The sequence below is a fragment of the Budorcas taxicolor genome, chromosome 21 (assembly GCF_023091745.1).
Source record: "Budorcas taxicolor isolate Tak-1 chromosome 21, Takin1.1, whole genome shotgun sequence".
In the NCBI taxonomy this organism is placed as follows: Eukaryota; Metazoa; Chordata; class Mammalia; order Artiodactyla; family Bovidae; genus Budorcas; species Budorcas taxicolor.
In genome coordinates this window covers 9340230-9358541 of record NC_068930.1, presented here as the reverse complement: position 1 = coordinate 9358541, position 18312 = coordinate 9340230, and the positions used below count along the sequence as shown (strand labels likewise).

Below are 18312 nucleotides of genomic sequence, written 5' to 3'. Positions count from 1 at the left end.
CATCAGTGTTCATAGGGATATGGATCTATACTTTCCTTTAGTGTCTTTGGTTTATTATCAGGCAAAGCTGACCTTAGGAAATGTTTCTTCCTCTTCCATTTTTAGGAAGAGTCTAAGAAGGATTGGTGTTGGTTCTTCTTTAAATCTTTGGTAGAACCCACCAGTGAAGCCATCAGGTTGAGTACTTTTCTTTATTAGGAAATTTTTGATTACTTATTTGGCCTTCTTACTAGTTGTAGGTCTATTCAGCTTTTCTTTCTTTCTTCTATTTAGGTTTTGTGTTTCTAGGAATTTGTGGATTTTATCTAGTTTATTCCATTTGTTGGCATACTTTTGTTATAGTAGTCTGCTACTGTCATATTTATTTCTGGTAAGTAAGATTGTCTCTTTCATTTCTGATATTTGATTTGAGTCTTCTTTCAAAACCCATCTAGCTAAAGGTTTGTCCCTTTTTTCAAAACCAATTTTTGGTTTTATTGATTTTTTTTTTTTTTTTACTCTTTTACTATTCACGCTGTTCTGATGTTTACTATTTCTTTTCTTCTATTAGCCTTGAGTTTTCTTTTCAGAACAGTTTGGGGGCACACTACCTTAATTACTTTAGCTTTATAATAAGCCTGGTGAATCAGTGGTCCCTGACCTTCTTGACACCACAGACTGGTTTTGTGGAAGACAGTTTTTCCACAGACCAGGGGGTGGGAGTTGGTTTTGGGATTATTCAGTTTCATTGCATTTACTGTGTACTTTATTTCTTTTATCATTACATGTTGATATGTAATGAAGTAATTATACAAATCACCATAATGCAGAAGCAGTGGGAGCCCTGAGCTTGGTTTCTTGCAACTAGACAGTCCTTTCTTGGGGTGATGGTATATTCAGTCTCCATGATCTCGTTTTGGTTGCTGTCACTGCAGAAAACCCCACTTCACGAAGAGAGGATGTTGGAAATGGAAGCAGGCTTTTCAGTACTTTTGTGGCAATCTCAGGATATGCTGCCTTGACTTTAATCCCGAACATATGGAGATCTGAAGTTGTCTCAAACATACTTCAAAGGCCACCATCATTTGCTGCATCGAGCAGTTCATACTCTTCTAGCATAGACAAAGTAGATTCATCTGGCTTATTCACAAATGGGTCGTGGATCCGTTCCTTCCCAGTTCAGAGAAGTAATGAGTGCTCTGACTCTTGAAAGCTGACACAGGTGATCATGCACCAGCTAGGAGAAAGAAGACCCTGACTCAGTCTCTTTCAAAAGCTCTGCTAATATTTGAAATATGTCAAAAACCCCAGTGTTCACTCATTGATCCGTAATGCCAGTTTGACTTCGAACACAGCCATTTTTTCTGCTGACTTGAACAGTCCTCTTTCTCCCCTGAAGTGACAGATTGAGTTCATTGAGCAGGTTTAATATGTCACACGAGTAAGCAAGGTTTGCAACCCATTCTGTATCACTGAAATGTGTTGCTAGTGGTGACTATTTTTCCAAAAGAAATCTCTAGAGCAGCTCTCATAACTCGAGAACTCTAGCCAGTAACCTACCTTTAGAAAGCTATCTGTGTATAAGAGAAGACATATGTGTTCTGTATTCATCTCACAGTTACATGAACAGATGTAAGTTAAGGCCATGTACTTTAATGTGATTGATAATTTTAATCACATCATACAAAACACTATTAAGTTCAGGTGGTATTTTTTGGCTAGCCAGCATTTCTCTATGGATGACATAGTGTGTAGACTCACATTTGAAAGCAACCTCTTTGACCTGACTAGTGAAACCATAAAGCCATCCAGTCATGGCAGCTGCTCCATCCATATAAATACCGATAAAAATGACCAGTTCTGTTTTCCTGATATGTACTCAACCACTTGCACCTGTGGTGTTGGTTGGCAACAAAAGTGCACATAATATATGCCCATGCACATCCTCCTGAACAATGCATTGCATGAAAACAAGCATTATTGTCTTGCTGTCAACACTAGTAGATTTGTCAACCTCAGTTGAGTACCACGTGACTCATTAACCCTCCCTGACAACTGTGCCTCAGTATTCTTTGCTGTTTCATCAGTTTGTCTAGTTTTGGTGCTAGTCAAAAAAAAGAACACATTTCCCCTTTTGTACTGCAGCCTCTGCTGAAAGTTCACAATGGATGTCCTTATCAGCAGGCAGGATCAACTCTTCACCAATAGTAAGGGGCTTCTTAGCTTTAGCAATGAGATTAAACCATTAAGAATGATGCTGTTAATGCAGACACATTTGAAGAAGTGGTGGCCTTCGTTGATTGTTCCTGTTCTTTGTGTTCACAGCTTTTTCTTTTGAAAAATTCTAAAGACTTGTCTTAATGCAGGGTGCTTGGTTTCCAGGAGGCAGAGCAATTTGGAGTGTTTCATGGCTTTGTTATGTAGCTAGTTGCCACATACTATGCAAAGCAGGCTTGGAGAATGTGAATCACCTGTTGCAATGAAACCATAATTTAAATAAGACTCTTGGTATTTCCTTTTAAATGCAGTTTTCATTTTGTTAACAGTCAGTCTTAGAATCTTCTGCTGTCTCATCACTGGATCTTTCCCCCTTTGCAAAGAGGCTTTCCAGTGATTTTTTTTTTTAAACTGATTTTGGCTAGGATTAGCTTGTGGGCTTACCAAAACTATGACTGAGACAAGTGTGCAGTGCAGGAAAGAGATGCAGATGGAAGAGGTAAATCAAATAATGGGCAGGCCACGCGCAGAGTAAAATAATATCGGATTCTGCCTTAAAGCCTGGCCCCAGATGCAGCTGTACAAAGGAAGTGCATCAACTCACTTGCCACGATATAGCCTGCCACCAGGTGCAGCTTGATTGTCACTTGTCACTCACTGATTGGGTTTTGATATGAATCTGCAAGAAGTTGATTTATTAGGACTCTGCAGTCAAACCTCTCTGCTAATAATCTGTATTTGCAGTCCCTCCGCAGTGCCTCAGCTCCACCTCAGATCATCAGGCTTTAGATTCTCATAAGGAGTGCACAGCCTAAATCCCTTGTATGCACAGTTCACAGTAGGGTTTGCTCTCCTATGAGAAGCTAATGCTGCTTCCTATCTGACAGGAGGCAGAGCTCAGGTGGTAATGTGAGCAGTAAAGAGTGGCCGTGAATACAGATGAAGCTTCACTGGCTTCCTCTCCACTCACCACCTGTTGTGCGGCCCAGTTCTTAACAGGCCACAGACTAGTAGCAGTCTGTGACCCGGGGGTTGGGGACCACTGTGGAGCTTTATCCTTCAAGGTAGCCTTCACTATTCTTGTAACTTTGTATTTCCAAGTGAATTTTAGATTAATATTGTCAGTTTCTGCATATGGTAAAAGAAACCTGCTGGTATTTTGACTGGGATTGCATGGAGTCTTAATTTGGGGAGAATTGACATCTTTACAGAATTGGAACTTCTGACAATCAGCAAACATTAATTTATCATTTAATGTACTTTAAATGTTTCTCAGGATCAAGATTTTTTTGTTTGTTTTCTGTGTTTTGTTTTAGGTAAGTGAAATAATAGCATCTTTTATTTTTTTGCCGGTGGGAATTCTTCAGTATGGAAGAAAAAAATGACATTGAAGGAAAGGAAAGAAGAATTGTTTGAGCCAAGATTTTAAAAAGAAGGAAGGCAGAGTATATGAGAGAGATTCTGGTGGGTTGATAGTTGTGCTAGCAGGAATTTGAAGAGCTTCTCTTCTGATTGCGCTTTTGTTGTCGTTGTTGCTGTCAGTAGAGTAGGTAGCAAAGCCATCACCTGAAAGTGCAGGTAAAGGATGAGTGTCGTAGATGTGAGGGGATATAATCTGGCATTAAATAATCAGCTAGGAAATTGGGAAATAGGAGATTGCTAGGCAGTATGAAGGGAGTGTTTAAGGTTTGAGGTTCATGATCATGAATTTAGTCAGAGTAATTATAATTAGCATGGTTGGTTGTTTTTCAGTCATATTCAGCTACATGGGAGTAAGCCATCCTTGGCAGGGGTGGGTTTTTCCCCAGGAAAAATGGGCGTAGGAGGGATAGTCGGAGCCAAAGGAGTAAGAATGTATGAAAATTAAACTGGGTAAGGAGCTATATCCACATAAAGTGGGTGAGGGACAGTGAAATGTGATAAGCTTAATAAATTGTAGGACCTCGTGGGATCAAAAGATTGTTGGAATTAGGTTATTTGAGTGTGTGAGCTGGACATAACAGCAGGTAGTGTGAGAATTATACATGCCAACTTAATTTCACGCTAATACATAATTTACTGTCACATCTTTATTGCTTGTATCAGTCTTCATGTGATAAATGCATGTAGGACCGTCTGTGTTTCTTTGTGTAAGACTTCTGGGACCAGATAGGTTTTGGATTGCTTCCTTTTTTCCTATATTACTCTTTTCAGAAGTTTATCAATTATTGCTAGTTTTTCAAATAACGAACTTTTGGCTTTGTCGCTCTCTGTTGTATGTTTACTTTCTGTTTTGTTACTTTTTGCTCTTTTCTTTTAGTTCAGTTCAGTTCAGTCACTCAGTCGGGTCCGACTCTTGGTGACCCCATGAATCGTAGCATGCCAGGCCTCCCTGTCCATCACCAAATCCCGGAGTTTACCCAAACTCATGTCCATCAAGTCGGTGATGCCATCCAGCCATCTCATCCTCTGTCATCTCCTCTCCTCCTGCCCCCAATCCCTCCCAGCATCAGGGTCTTTTCCAATGAGTCAGCTCTTTGCATGAGGTGGCCAAAGTATTGGAGTTACAGCTTCAGCATCAGTCCTTCCAGTGAACACCCAGGACTGGTCTCCTTTAGAATGGACTGGTTGGATCTCCTTGCTGTCCAAGGGACTCTCGAGAGTCTTCTCTAATACCACAGTTCAAAAGCATCAATTCTTTGGTGCTCAGCTTTCTTCACAGTCCAACTGTCACATCCATACATGACCACTGGAAAAACCATAGCCTTGACTAGACGGACCTTTGTTGGCAACGTAATGTCTCTGCTTTTGAATATGCTATCTAGGTTGGTCACAACTTTCCTTCGAAGGAGTAAGCGTCTTTTAATTTTATGGCTGCAGTCACCATCTGCAGTGATTTTGGAGCCCAGAAAAATAAAGTCTGACACTGTTTCCACTGTTTTCCCCACCATGAAGTGATGGGACCAGATGATTTAAGCCAACTTTTTCACTCTCCTCTTTCACTTTCAACAGGCTCTTTAGTTCCTCTTCACTTTCTGCCATAAGGGTGGTGTCATCTGCATATCTGAGGTTATTGATATTTCTCCCAGCAATCTTGATTCCGGCTTGTGCTTCTTCCAGCCCAGCGTTTCTCATGATGTACTCTGCACAGAAGTTAAATAAGCAGGGTGACAATATACAGCCTTGATGTACTCCTTTTCCTATTTGGAACCAGTCTGTTCCTCCATGTCCATTTCTAACTGTTGCTTCCTGACCTGCATACAGGTTTCTCAAGAGGCAGGTCAGGTGGTCTGGTATTCCCATCTCTTTCAGAATTTTCCACAGTTTATTTTGATCCACACAGTCAAAGGCTTTGGCATAGTCAATAAAGCAGATGTAGATGTTTTTCTGGAACTCTGTTGCTTTTTTGATGATCCAACTCTTACCTTTACTTTATCATTTATTCTGTTTTGGAGTTCAGTTTTTTTTTTTTTTTTTGTAACTCTTTCAGATTGTTACTTAGAACAGTGGTTTTTGGCCTTTCTACTGAATATGTATTTTAAAGCTAAAAATTTTCTTCTTAAGAACAGTTTCAGCTGTGTCCCTACACATTTTGATAGTAAGTGTTTTAAAAACATTCCATTAAAAATTTGCTTTAGCTCTCCCTATGATTTTTCCTTTTACTCATGGGCTGTTCAGAGGTTTATTGTTTAATGTTCACGTATATAAGGATTTTCTTATATTGTTATTAATTCACATCTTAATTTGCCTGAGATTACAGACATGCCTATCCTTTGAAATTTGTTAACACCTAGTTTTGCTCCAGTTTGTGGTCACTTTTGGTAAATGTTTTTTATGCATTTACCAAGAATGTTATTTTCTGCACTTGTCGGGTATAGTTTCTAAACGTCAGGTTGTTCGTGGTAAAGTGCAAGTCTTTTCCTGTGTCTTCTGGTCTGCTTGTTCTTGTTTTGGCATGCTTGTTCCTTTAATTACTGAGAAAGCTGTGTTAAAATGCACTTGTTAGAATTGTGGACTTTGCATAGTTCTATTCATGTTGACTTTATATAACATATCCTTGTTTATTAGTTTATTTAGGAAAAAATGGTTTTTACATCTATAAAATTTAATGCAATATTTTAACAAATAAATCTATGAGGAAGGTCACAAATTACCCTCCAAATGAAATTTCTTAAATATTAGAAGCACTTGTAGACATTTTGAAGCATCTGCTGAGTGTCACCAAAAGGAGAAGGGGATGACAGAGGATGAGATGGTTGGATAGCATCACCAAGTCAATGGACATGAGTTTGAGCCAACTCCGGGAGATAGTGAAGGATAGGGAAGCCTGGTGTGCTGCGGTCCATGGGGTCACAGAGTCAGACACGACTTAGCAACTGAACAACAAAACAAAAGGATTGTGCATCTCTAATATTGCTGGAGAGCTGGGAACACCAGACCACCTGAGCTGCCTCTTGAGAAACCTGTATGCAGGTCAGGAAGCAGCAGTTAGAACTGGACATGGGACAACAGACTGGTTCCAAATAGGAAAAGGAGTATGTCAAGGCTGTATATTGTCACCCTGCTTATTTAACTTTTATGCAGAGTACATCATGAGAAATGCTGGGCTGGAAGAAGCACAAGCCGGAATCAAGATTGCTGGGAGAAATATCAATAACCTCAGATATGCAGATGTTACCACCCTTATGGCAGAAAGTGAAGAGGAACTAAAAAGCCTCTTGATGAAAGTGAAAGAGGAGAGTAAAAAAGTTGGCTGCATTGCAGGCAGATGCTTTACCATCTGAGCTACTAGGGAAGCCCAAAAGATTTGAAGTTTAAATGAGAAGTGATTGGGGAGTATTAATTAATATGTTGTATGATTTTTCATGTTTAAAGTGGAAAAAACAAGCTTATGATAAGGATTTTGCAAAAAATAGCTTGGTTTCAGGAAAAGATACCTGACTTTTGGTGTTACTGAAAGTGAAAGTGAAGTCGCTGAGTTATGTCTGACTCTTTGCGACCCCATGGACTGTGGCCTACAAGGCTCCTCTGTCCATGGGATTTTCCAGCCAATAGTACTGGAGTGGATTGCCATTTCCTTCTCCAGGGGATCTTCCCGACCCAGGGATCGAACCTGGGTTTCCCGCATTGTAGACAGATGCTTTACCATCTGAGCCACCAGGAAAGTTTGGTGTTATTAGGTAAATTCAAATTTGGAATTGTGGTGCCTTCCTGGTAAATTGAACAATTATTATAATGAAGTATTCCACTATATTTTTACCCATGTATCTATATATATCTTTCTCATGCATTAAAGTTTTCTGTGATAAAGTATAGCCCTACAAGCTTTCTTATGGTTTGTATCATACAAAATATATCTTTATTTATGCTTATTCTTTCCATAATCCCATATTTTAGATATCTTTTTTATAATCACCTTATAATTAGGTGTTTTAAAATCTAATCTGGATTATTTATTGATCTTTTTCCCCCTCTGTTATTAATAGCTTTATTAGCTATACAGTTAGCCCTTCATATACATGGACTTTGTAACTGTGGATTCAATCAACTATGGATTGAAAAGATCCCAGAAAAAATTCCAGAAAAATCCTCAGAGCAAAACTTGAATTTACCACATGCAAGAAACTATTTAATAGCATTTATACATTTATGTGGTATTATAAGTAAAATAAGAATGACTTAAAGTATATGAGAGAATGTGTGGTTTTTATATGCCGATGCTATGCCATTGAAGTCACTCAGTCGTGTCCAGCTCTTTGTGACCCCATGGACTTAACCTACCAGGCTCCTCAGTCCATGGGATTTTCCAGGCAAGAATTCTGGAGTGGGTTGCCATTTCCTTCTCCAGGGAATCTTCCTGACCCAGGGATCGAACCCGGGATAAGGGACTTCAGCATCCTCAAATAAAATGGGCTGGAAGGGTGAATTTAACTCAGATGACCATTATATCTACTACTGTGGGCAGAAATCCCTTAGAAGAAATGGACTAGCCATCATGGTCAACCAAAGAGTCCAAAATGCAGTACTTGGATGCAATCTCAGAAATGACAAAATGATTTCTGTTCCTTTCCAAGGCAAATCATTCAGTATCACAGTAATCCAAGCCTATGCCCCAACCAGTAACGCTGAAGAAGCTGAAGTTGAACGGTTCTGTGCAGACCTACAAGACCTTTTAGAATTAACACCCAAAAGAGATGTCCTTTTCATTATAGGGGACTGGAATGTAAAAGTAGGAAGTCAAGAAACACCTGGGGTGACGGGCAAATTTGGCCTTGGAATATGGAATGAAGCAGGGCAAAGGATAATAGAGTTTGCCAAGAGAACACACTGGTCATAGCAAACACCCTCTTCCAACAACACAAGAGAAGACCCTACACATGGATCTCACCAGATGGTCAACACCGAAATCAAACTGATTATATTCTTTGCAGCCGAAGATGGAGAAGCTCTATACAGTCAGCAAAAACAAGACCAGGTGCTGACTGTGATTCAGATCATGAACTCCTTATTGCCAAATTCAGACTTAAATTGAAGAAAATAGGGAAAACCACTAGACCATTGAGGTATGACCTAAATCAAATCCCTTATGATTATACAGTGGAAATGAGAAATAGATTTAAGGGCCTAGATCTGATAGACAGAGTGCCTGATGAACTATGGACGGAGGTTCGTGACATTGTACGGGAGAGCAAGACCATCCCCATGGAAAAGAAATGCAAAAAAGCAAAATGGCTGTCTGAGGAGGCCTTACAAATAGCTGTGAAAAGAAGAGAAGCAAAAAGTAAAGGAGAAAGAAATGATATAAGCATCTGAATGCAGAGTTCCAAAGAATAGCAAGGAGAGATAAGAAAGCCTTCCTCAGCGATCAATGCAAAGAAATCGAGGAAAACAACAGAATGGGAAAGACTAGAGATCTCTTCAAGAAAATTAGAGATACCAAGGGAACATTTCATGCAAAGATGGGCTCGATAAGGGACGGAAATGGTATGGACCGAACAGAAGCAGAAGATATTAAGAAGAGGTGGTAAGAATACACAGAAGAACTATACAGAAAAGATCTTCACGACCAAGATAATCACGATGGTGTGATCACTTGCCTAGAGCCAGACATCCTGGAATGTGAAGTCAAGTGGGCCTTAGAAAGCATCGCTATGAACAAAGCTAGTGGAGGTGATGGCATTCCAGTTGAGCTATTTCAGATCCTGAAAGATGATGCTGTGAAAGTGCTGCACTCAATATGCCAGCAAATTTGGAAAACTCAGCAGTGGCCACAGGACTGGAAAAGGTCAGTTTTCATTCCAATCCCAAAGAAAGGCAATGCCAAAGAATGCTCAAACTACCGCACAGTTGCACTCATCTCACTCACTAGTAAAGTAATGCTCAAAATTCTCTAAGCCAGGCTTCAGCAATATGTGAACCGTGAACTTCCAGATGTTCAAGCTGGTTTTAGAAAAGGCAGGGGAACCAGAGATCAAATTGCCAACATCCACTGGATCATGGAAAAAGCAAGAGAGTTCCAGAAAAACATCTATTTCTGCTTCATTGACTATGCCAAAGCCTTTGACTGTGTGGATCACAATAAACTGTGGAAAATTCTGAAAGAGATGGGAATACCAGATCACCTGACCTGCCTCTTGAGAAACCTATATGCAGGTCAGGAAGCAACAGTTAGAACTGAACAGGGAACAAGAGACTGGTTCCAAATAGGAAAAGGAGTACGTCATTGTCACCCTGCTTCTTTGCAGAGTACATCATGAGAAACGCTGGGCTGGAAGAAGCACAAGCTGGAATCAATATTGCAGGGAGAAATATCAATAACCTCAGATATGCAGATGATACCACCCTTATGGCAGAAAGTGAAGAGGAGCTAAAAAGCCTCTTGATGAAAGTGAAAGAGGAGAGTGAAAAAGTTGGCTTAAATATCAGCATTCAGAAAACTAAGATCATGGCATCTTGTCCCATCACTTCATGGGAAATAGATGGGGAACAGTGGAAACAGTGTCAGACTTCATTTTGGAGGGTCCCAGAATCACTGCAGATGGTGATTGCAGCCATGAAATTAAAAGGCACTTATTCCTTGGAAGAAAAGTTATGATCAACCTAGATAGCATATTCAATAGCAGAGACATTATGTTGCCAACAAAGGTCTGTCTAGTTAAGACTGTGGTTTTTCCAGCGGTCATGTATGGATTTGAGAGTTGGACTTTGAAGAAAGCTGAGCGCTGAAGAATTGATGCTTTTGAACTGTGGTGTTGGAGAAGACTCTTGAGAGTCCCTTGGACTGCAAGGAGATCCAACCAGTCCATCCTAAAGATCAGCCCTGGGTGTTCTTTGGAAGGAATGATGCTAAAGCTGAAACTCCAGTACTTTGGCCACCTCATGCGAAGAGTTGACTGATTGGAAAAGACTCTGATTTTGGGAGGGATTGGGGGCAGGAGCAAAAGAGGACAACAGAGGATGAGATGGCTGGATAGCAACACTGACTCAATGGACAGGAGTTTGAGTGAACTCTGGGAGTTGGTGATGGACAGGACGGCCTGGTGTGCTGTGGTTCATTGGGTCACAAAGTGTCAGACACGAGTGAGCGACTGAACTGAGGTTCCTGAAACAGATACCAAGGAACAACTATATATAGTCTAATTGACCTCCCTGTCGTTATCCCAGTGATTACCATATACATCTTTCATGTACTGAAATTTGAAGTAAATTAGAACTTTTTCCATTTCCTAGTCATTGAAAGGTTTTAGAACACTTCAGCTTATCAGTACTACCCCTCCAAATTATGTACTGTTATTGTTGTCCATTGTAATATTTTAGATTGCACAAAATGCTGTCATTATTCTGTTTAGTCAGTATTCATTTAGAGTTACAGATTTACCCTGTTCAGTGTATTTCATATTTTGGTGTATATCCAAGCTGCATCTCGAAGCCCTCTTTTCTTCCTACCTGAAGAAGTCTCTTTAGTGCTTCCTGGTGACAGATTCTCTGATTCTGTTTGACTAAACATGTCTTTATTTTGTCTTCATTTCTGAAGGGTATTTTTTCACATACAGAAATCTGTTTTGACATTTCCCCTTTTCCCAGCACTTTGAGGATATCCTTTTGTTGTCCTCTGGCTTCCATTATTTATTCAAAGCCAGCTATATCTTACTGTTACTCTTAGAGTTAATATTCTTTAATTTATTCTGGCTGCTTTTTAGATCTGTTGCGGCTGTTTCTGTCTCTTTGTTTCTGTCCATCCCTCCACCTTCCCCCTTTACTTTGATTTGCCTAAGTGTGGTTTTCTTTCTATTTGTTATGCTTGGAAGTTTAGATCTTGAATCTGGCTTGATGTCATTGTTCAGTTTTGTTTTGTTTTTTGAAGTTTTAAACTATCAGGCCCTTAAGTATTTTTTCTTGCTCATATGTGGTTACCTTCTTTCTGGATTCTAGTTACATATTTTGGACCTTTTCTTCATGTGTCATATTTTTTCATACTTTTCTGTATTTCCCATTTTTGTGTCTTTTTGGGCCTCAGGGTATGTTCTTCTTTTCTGTTTTCTGGATCATTCTTTCTCCAGTTGTACTTAACCTAATGTTAAAGTCATCCATCAGTTTCTTAATTTCTGTTTTTAAAATTGTATTTTTCAATTTTCTGTTTTCCATGTTTTTAGCATTGTTTAAAATTGTTAAAAAAAAACAACTCCTTTTAACACATTTAAGTAGCTTAGTTTATGACATTATTAACTGAGGGTTTTTTGCAGAAACTAACCCCCCTGGTTGGTGATTTGTTACATATGAATATTGCAACTTCTCCAGTCAGTAGCATCCAGGTGACAAAAGATGTGTTAATATGTCTCTGGTCAATAGTGTATTAAAACTGTTTTCTGCTAGCGCCATTTTCTGGATCTACTATGGGTCTGTTTCTAGTGCTATTTTAAAACCTTGGTGTTCAGTCAGATCTTGATTGGGTTTTTTTCTGTAGACTTTTATATGAATAATGATAAGATAATTTAAATTTGGGGTCTTTTTGCTGATAAGATTTACTTTTGCCAAAACCTTTTGGAAAGATTTTATTGGTATGCAGCTAGGCTAATGATACGAGGTGTAGCCTATATTACCTTAATTAATATGGTCAGGTTGAAAAGATTTGAAGCTATACTTCTTAAGTCTGGTCCCACCTGTTTCATCTAGGTCTCAGAAGAATTTCTGTGCAAATTCTCACTGTCTTGAAAGTTCTTTCGGGTTTTTTTTTTTTTCTTCAATTCTTCGGTTTTAAACAGACTACTTTTTGCTCTGCTTTTCTAGTGATTCTCAGGACATACTGGTTTAAAGCAACCTACTGTACCATTGTCAAAAGCAAAATGCTCAGATATGTTTAGAATTTTACAGATCATACAGGATAATACAGTGCATATACCTTATAGAATTTAACGTATTATCTCAGTGGTGAAATGTGTGAATATTTGTCTTGCTTGCTACAGTGCAAGTTTTCATAATGGGAATTGGGTGCACTGTCATCTGTTAGGGAACATGATTTGGAATAAGCCAACTTCTGTGGTTTATATTACAGTCTGTTAATAAATATTCTACAGCACAGCTACTTGTTTGATTGATTCGTACAGGTGACTAACCATCCTTCAGTTCCTCTTATATTTCTTGCTCTTTCTTAGCACAGAGTTTTTGCACATACTATTCTCTGTCTGGTATAAACACCTGCATACTCAGGTTTGAGTATGAAGCAGTTCTCAGTGAAGCCTGCCCTGACCATGAATTTAGGTCAGATAAATGAGTTTTTATATGTACTCATTTGTATGATGGTTTGACTAATGTCTGTTTTGCCCTACTAGACTCTGAACTGTGAGGTTAGAAATTTTGCCTTTTTTCCTTGAAAATTTTATCATAGGTACCTCGTTCAGTATTTCAAAGTACCTGTTTTGCATAGGTTATTAGTTATTAATAGATTATCAATTAATACATGTATAAAATAACAGAATGAATAAGGGAAGAAATGTAAGAAATGCTATAATAATGAATAAAAATTGAAGGCTCACCACTTTTGAGCAAAAGCCAAATTTAATCAAACACTGGATTTGTACGGTACAGTTAAAGTTCTATAGAGTTACATGTACAGTGTTAAAAAATACTTCAGAAGATTCCCCTGAAAATTTACTACTGTGTTTTAAGATTTGTCCCCCATCCCTCTGTAAATATTTTATTACTTAAGTTTTAATAGCATTGTGTTTTGGATGAAACTATTGTTCAGAGCATGACAAACTATATCATTGCCAGTCATTTTACAATAGAGATAAGTGGGGGGAAAAATTGTTATTCTTGAAAGATTCACAGTCTGAGAGGTAAATGATTTTGGAACTTACATACAAAATAAGATGCTGTGGTTTATTCTACCAAGGGCTATTGGCCTTTTATTTATCCAGGGTGATGACATTTGAACTGGATCTTGATTGATGAGGAAGAGTTAATTAAATGGCTAAAGGAATAGTTTAATTTAGGTATGTATTATTATGAAAGCATATAATGTCTTTGTGGATTGACAAATAGTAATTTTGTTAGTGGCTAGGGCAGTTTGCAGGAAGAATTTGTAAAAGCAGATTGGGGCTACACATGTAGATTTATGAGTTCATCCTTTGACATGGGAGCCATCAAAAGCCATTAAGGATATTTGCTGTTATATGCATTGAGGAAAAACTTAAAGGTTATAATTGTTACATTGTTTTAGCCAGAATTAAGGGCATAAAAAAGTTCAGGAGCTATTTTAGTGGTAAAATTAACAAGATTTCAACTTGTTTACTGATTTTATATAGTGAAAAATTTCAACTAATAATATAGTCAAAGGCAGGTTTAAAATTTGTATAACATTTGCATGATGTGCTACCGAACGTAAATTTTCTAATTTGTGTTTTCTTTCAGATCTTACAGAAAATTTTGGCTGTAGCCCTCAAACTAGAAGCTGAAATAATAGAAGCTGTGTACCATGCATTAGGGTATTAAAGAAAATCAATTTTTGATTCAAATATTTGGATTATAAGGAAGGAAAGGTGACTGAAAATGGGGCGGAAGAAAATACAAATCACACGCATAATGGATGAAAGGAATCGGCAGGTAAATGAAAATTTTAACTTATCTATTTTAATAGATGTAAATTAAAAAAAAAGTATAGAATAGAATGGTGTTTTAATTAAAGTCTAAATATTTTTATTTCTAGACTATGTTAAAAAATATAGTTACCAAAATTTCTGACTTTCCATCATATGCTTTAAAGTAACTTTTTTATTATTATTATAGAAATCGTTTTGTTAATTATAGAAACATAGATAAGCAACATAGGAAAGTAAAATCACTGCAATTCCACTGGTACCATCCATTGTGTAGGTTTCAGTTCAGTTGCTTATTCGTGTATGACTCTTCACAGCCCTGTGGACTGCAGCACCCTAGGCTTCCCTGTCCTGGAAGTGAACAGAGATCATTCTGTTGTTTTTGAGATTGCACCCAAGTACTGCATTTTGGACTCTTTTGTTGACTATTAAGGCTACTCTATTTCTTCTAAGGGATTCTTGCCCACAGTAGTAGATAAAATGGTCATCTGATTTAAATTCACCTTTTCTGGTCCATTTTAGTTCACTGATTCCTAAAATGTCGATGGTCACTCTTACCATCTCCTGTTTGACCATTTCCAGTTTACCTTGATTTGTGAACCTAACATTCCAGGTTCCTATGCAGTATTGTTCTTAACAGCATCAGAGTTTACCTCCATCACCAGTCACATCCTCAGCTGGGCATTGTTTTTGCTTTGGCTTAGTCTCTTCATTCGTTCTGGAGTTATTTCTCCCCTCTTCTGCAGTAGCATATTGGACACCTACTGGCCTGGGGAGTTCATTTTTCAGTATATCTTTTTGCCCTTTGATTCTGTGCTACATACAGTAGTCACATCCTTATGTGACTGCTGGAAAAACCATGATTTTGACTATATGGACCTTTGTAGGCAAAGTAATGTCTCTGCTTTTTAATAGTGTCTAGGTTTGTTACTGCTTTTCTTCCACGGATCAAGAGTTTTGAGTTACTAGAGTTTTTGAGCTCATAAATATCACACTTCATATCATTGGAACAGCATGCATTCTTTGTGCAGCATTATGTTTGTGAAATTCTTCACTGTTATTGTTGCATGGAGATACACTTAGTAAATTTTCATTGGTACATAATATTCCATTGTGTGGATAGAACACAGTCTATGTGTGTGTATATATGTGTGTGTATATATATATATATATATATATATACATTTTTCTCTTGTAAATAGGCTTTTGGGTTTTAGATCTACTGTTCATTTGGAACTTGGTTTTTATGTGGTTTGAGGTGTAGGGGTCAAAATTTGCCACTTTTCAGATGGATACTCTTTTGGCCCTGTGCGTTTTATTGCAAAAATCATCCTAGGAAAGCACAAAAAAACACAAGCTATTCATAAAAAAATTCAACAACAGGCATAATTAATCTGTGGTGCTAGAGGCCAGGTTTCTGACTTTACTTGAGACAAGGTGATAATGACTGGGAGACAGGACAAAGAGAGTTTTGGGGTTATGCTAAAGGTTCTTTTCTTTTTTTCCCCAAAAAATTCAGTGAGCCACACACTTAATGGTTTGTGGGTTTTCATTTATGTTATATTTTAATATGAAGTTTACTTTTTTAAAAGAAGTATTAGAAGGACAAGAAGGACAAACACAGTTTCACCAGGAGCTTCTAACTGGAAGTGAAGTCTTTCATCCCTCTAGAGTTTTGGCATCTTCAGTCCTTCGTGCTTCAGCAGCTTTCTGATGTCTTAGAACAGGTATTCGGTGTATTTCACTGTTTTTTGTAGTTGATCTCAGTGGGTTCTTTGTTCTTCCACCAGTCACTCCATTTAGAGGCAGACATCCTCTTATACCTTTTAAAAAAATGAGTTGAAAAATTATTTTAAGGCAGAATACAGAGAACAATACCTCAAACACTGTTACTTTTCCAGAAGTAATGTAGGTCGATTCTGACATATTTGCTGCAGATACCTTCCCTTGTAAAAGAAGAAAATTAGAAATATACTTCCTTTGTAATTTTTGGAAGTCTCATTCTTCTTTTCTTCCCCAAAGGAACCTTGCATAATGGATTTAATTTCTATTTTCTTTATTAATTAAGCATACTATCATTATTTCAGCACAATTTAAAAATCTTACATAATTAGCATTCTCATCTGCACTTGCTGTTTCACTCAATGTAGTGTTTCAGACATTTGTCTATGTAACTCATTCTTGTAGTACAAGTAGTTTGCAGGAAAGAATGTGCATCAATTCATTTATCAATGCCTCAATCAGAGAACATTTAGGTTGTTTCCAGTTTTTTAGAAATTTTGCTGCATGTTATGTTAGAAATGATGCCCAGGCTACATCTGTGAACATGTCTCTGTGATTCTAGAGGAGTTGCTGGGTTGAGTATATCCTTCATAACTTTATACTGTGAGGTTTTCAAGTTGCTCTGCCAAGTGGTTGTACCAGATAGACTATAGTAAATTATGAAAATTTCTTCTTCCTGTACACTTTACCTTTCTTCTTCCTTTCTTTCTCACTTTATGGTTTTTCATTTTATTTTGCATATTTTTTGGCCTAATGAAGGTAAAATGTTACCTGTTTGTGGTTTTGTAGTTTTGCTGGGTTGTTGATTTTTTTCTTAGAATTTCTTCATATATTCCAGATATTAATTCTGTGTATAGTTAATCTGTTTCAGATAGTATATTTCAGTCTTTACCAAAACACTTTATAAACACTTTTATGACAGGACTTATTTCAGTGTTTCTTAGTAGTTTATTTCACCTTTACCAGTAGATTATGAACACTTGAGGCTGACAGAACAGCCTCTACCTCAGACACTGTTGGTCTCATGAAGCAACACCGTTTTAAATTCTGCCCACATTTCATTAGCCAGAGAAAGAAACTTGGGCACTCTTGATTCTGAGAGGACAAGGAATATATAATCTTGCCAGAAGAGGCTCCATCAATTTCACGATCAAGCCAGATCTCAGTGAGACAGGAGAGTATGCTTCCCCCTCAGGAAGGTGGAACAAATACAATCAGCTACAATAACTAATTGTTCAAACTTTATAAAACACAGAGAAGATAAAGAATCTGTTTTCTTGTTAGCCATATTGATCAAATTTTGTATAACTTTACAGTTTAATATCTGTAACTGGTTTACTCTAGTTTGTTATGACAGTTGAAAACAGGGAGCCATGTCTCTTTGGCACTTTTTTTTGTTGTTGCTTAGAGTTTTTATTTGTATAGAAAGATTGTTCAGTGTATTATTCTGTTTTTCTTTAAATAAACTTGAATGTTCTAGGCTAAAAAAAATTAAAAAAATTAAAAAAAATGATTTAAATCTTGCTTCATTTTCTAAATCATAATCAGCTTGTAAATGTTCCAATTGAACTCTAGATAAATGTGTATTCTTTTAATTGTGGCATACAGGATTCTGCATGTCTATTAGTTCAGTCTTATTTTGTGTTCAGATTATCTGTATCTGTATTTTATTTATGTATTTGGTTTTGGCTCAGTGAGACATGTCAATAATTACACTTACCACAATATGGATTTGTCATTTTCTGTATATATTTTACTAGTTTAATACATATTGTGTTAGATATTTGGGGAATATTTCATTAGGCTCATACGTATTTAGAATTGTTATGTGTTCTTGGTGAATTTTTAAAATACTTATTGACTTTTTCTGTCCTCAGTAAGGCATGCTGTTTTAAATTACTTAAATCTACTGTCTCACATTACTATAGCTACTACATATCTCTTTTGGCTAATATTTTCTTGATAGGTCTAATTCTCTACATTTACATTCAACCTATCTATATACTTTAGGTATATTTCTGTAAATAGTATATGGCTGGATTTTTAAAAATCTATTCTGATAATATATCTTGACTCCCCAGTTTTCTTGGACCTTACTCTTTATCATCCTTTGTATATATATTTGGACTATTTTATATCATCTTAGTTGATTATTTTGATTTACTATGAGAATCTGATAGAGGTCCTACAGGTAAAACTCACATAAGTGTAGGTGTACCCTTTAGTTGTTAATCTTTATACTTGTCCAAAAGTATAAAGT

The 18312-nt window shown here is 37.3% G+C and overlaps 1 protein-coding gene across 4 annotated transcripts in view; it reads left to right on the top strand.

Moving 5' to 3' along the window:
* Nucleotides 1–18312, top strand: part of MEF2A (myocyte enhancer factor 2A) — a 183225-nt gene that overhangs the window by 77464 nt on the left and 87449 nt on the right. For all 4 annotated transcript variants that reach the window (XM_052659377.1, XM_052659375.1, XM_052659379.1 and 1 more), the window contains exon 2: nucleotides 14086–14277. In XM_052659377.1, the coding sequence (XP_052515337.1) occupies nucleotides 14224–14277 (54 nt within the window). In that variant the 5' untranslated portion in view covers nucleotides 14086–14223. The remainder of the gene's footprint in view (nucleotides 1–14085; nucleotides 14278–18312) is intronic.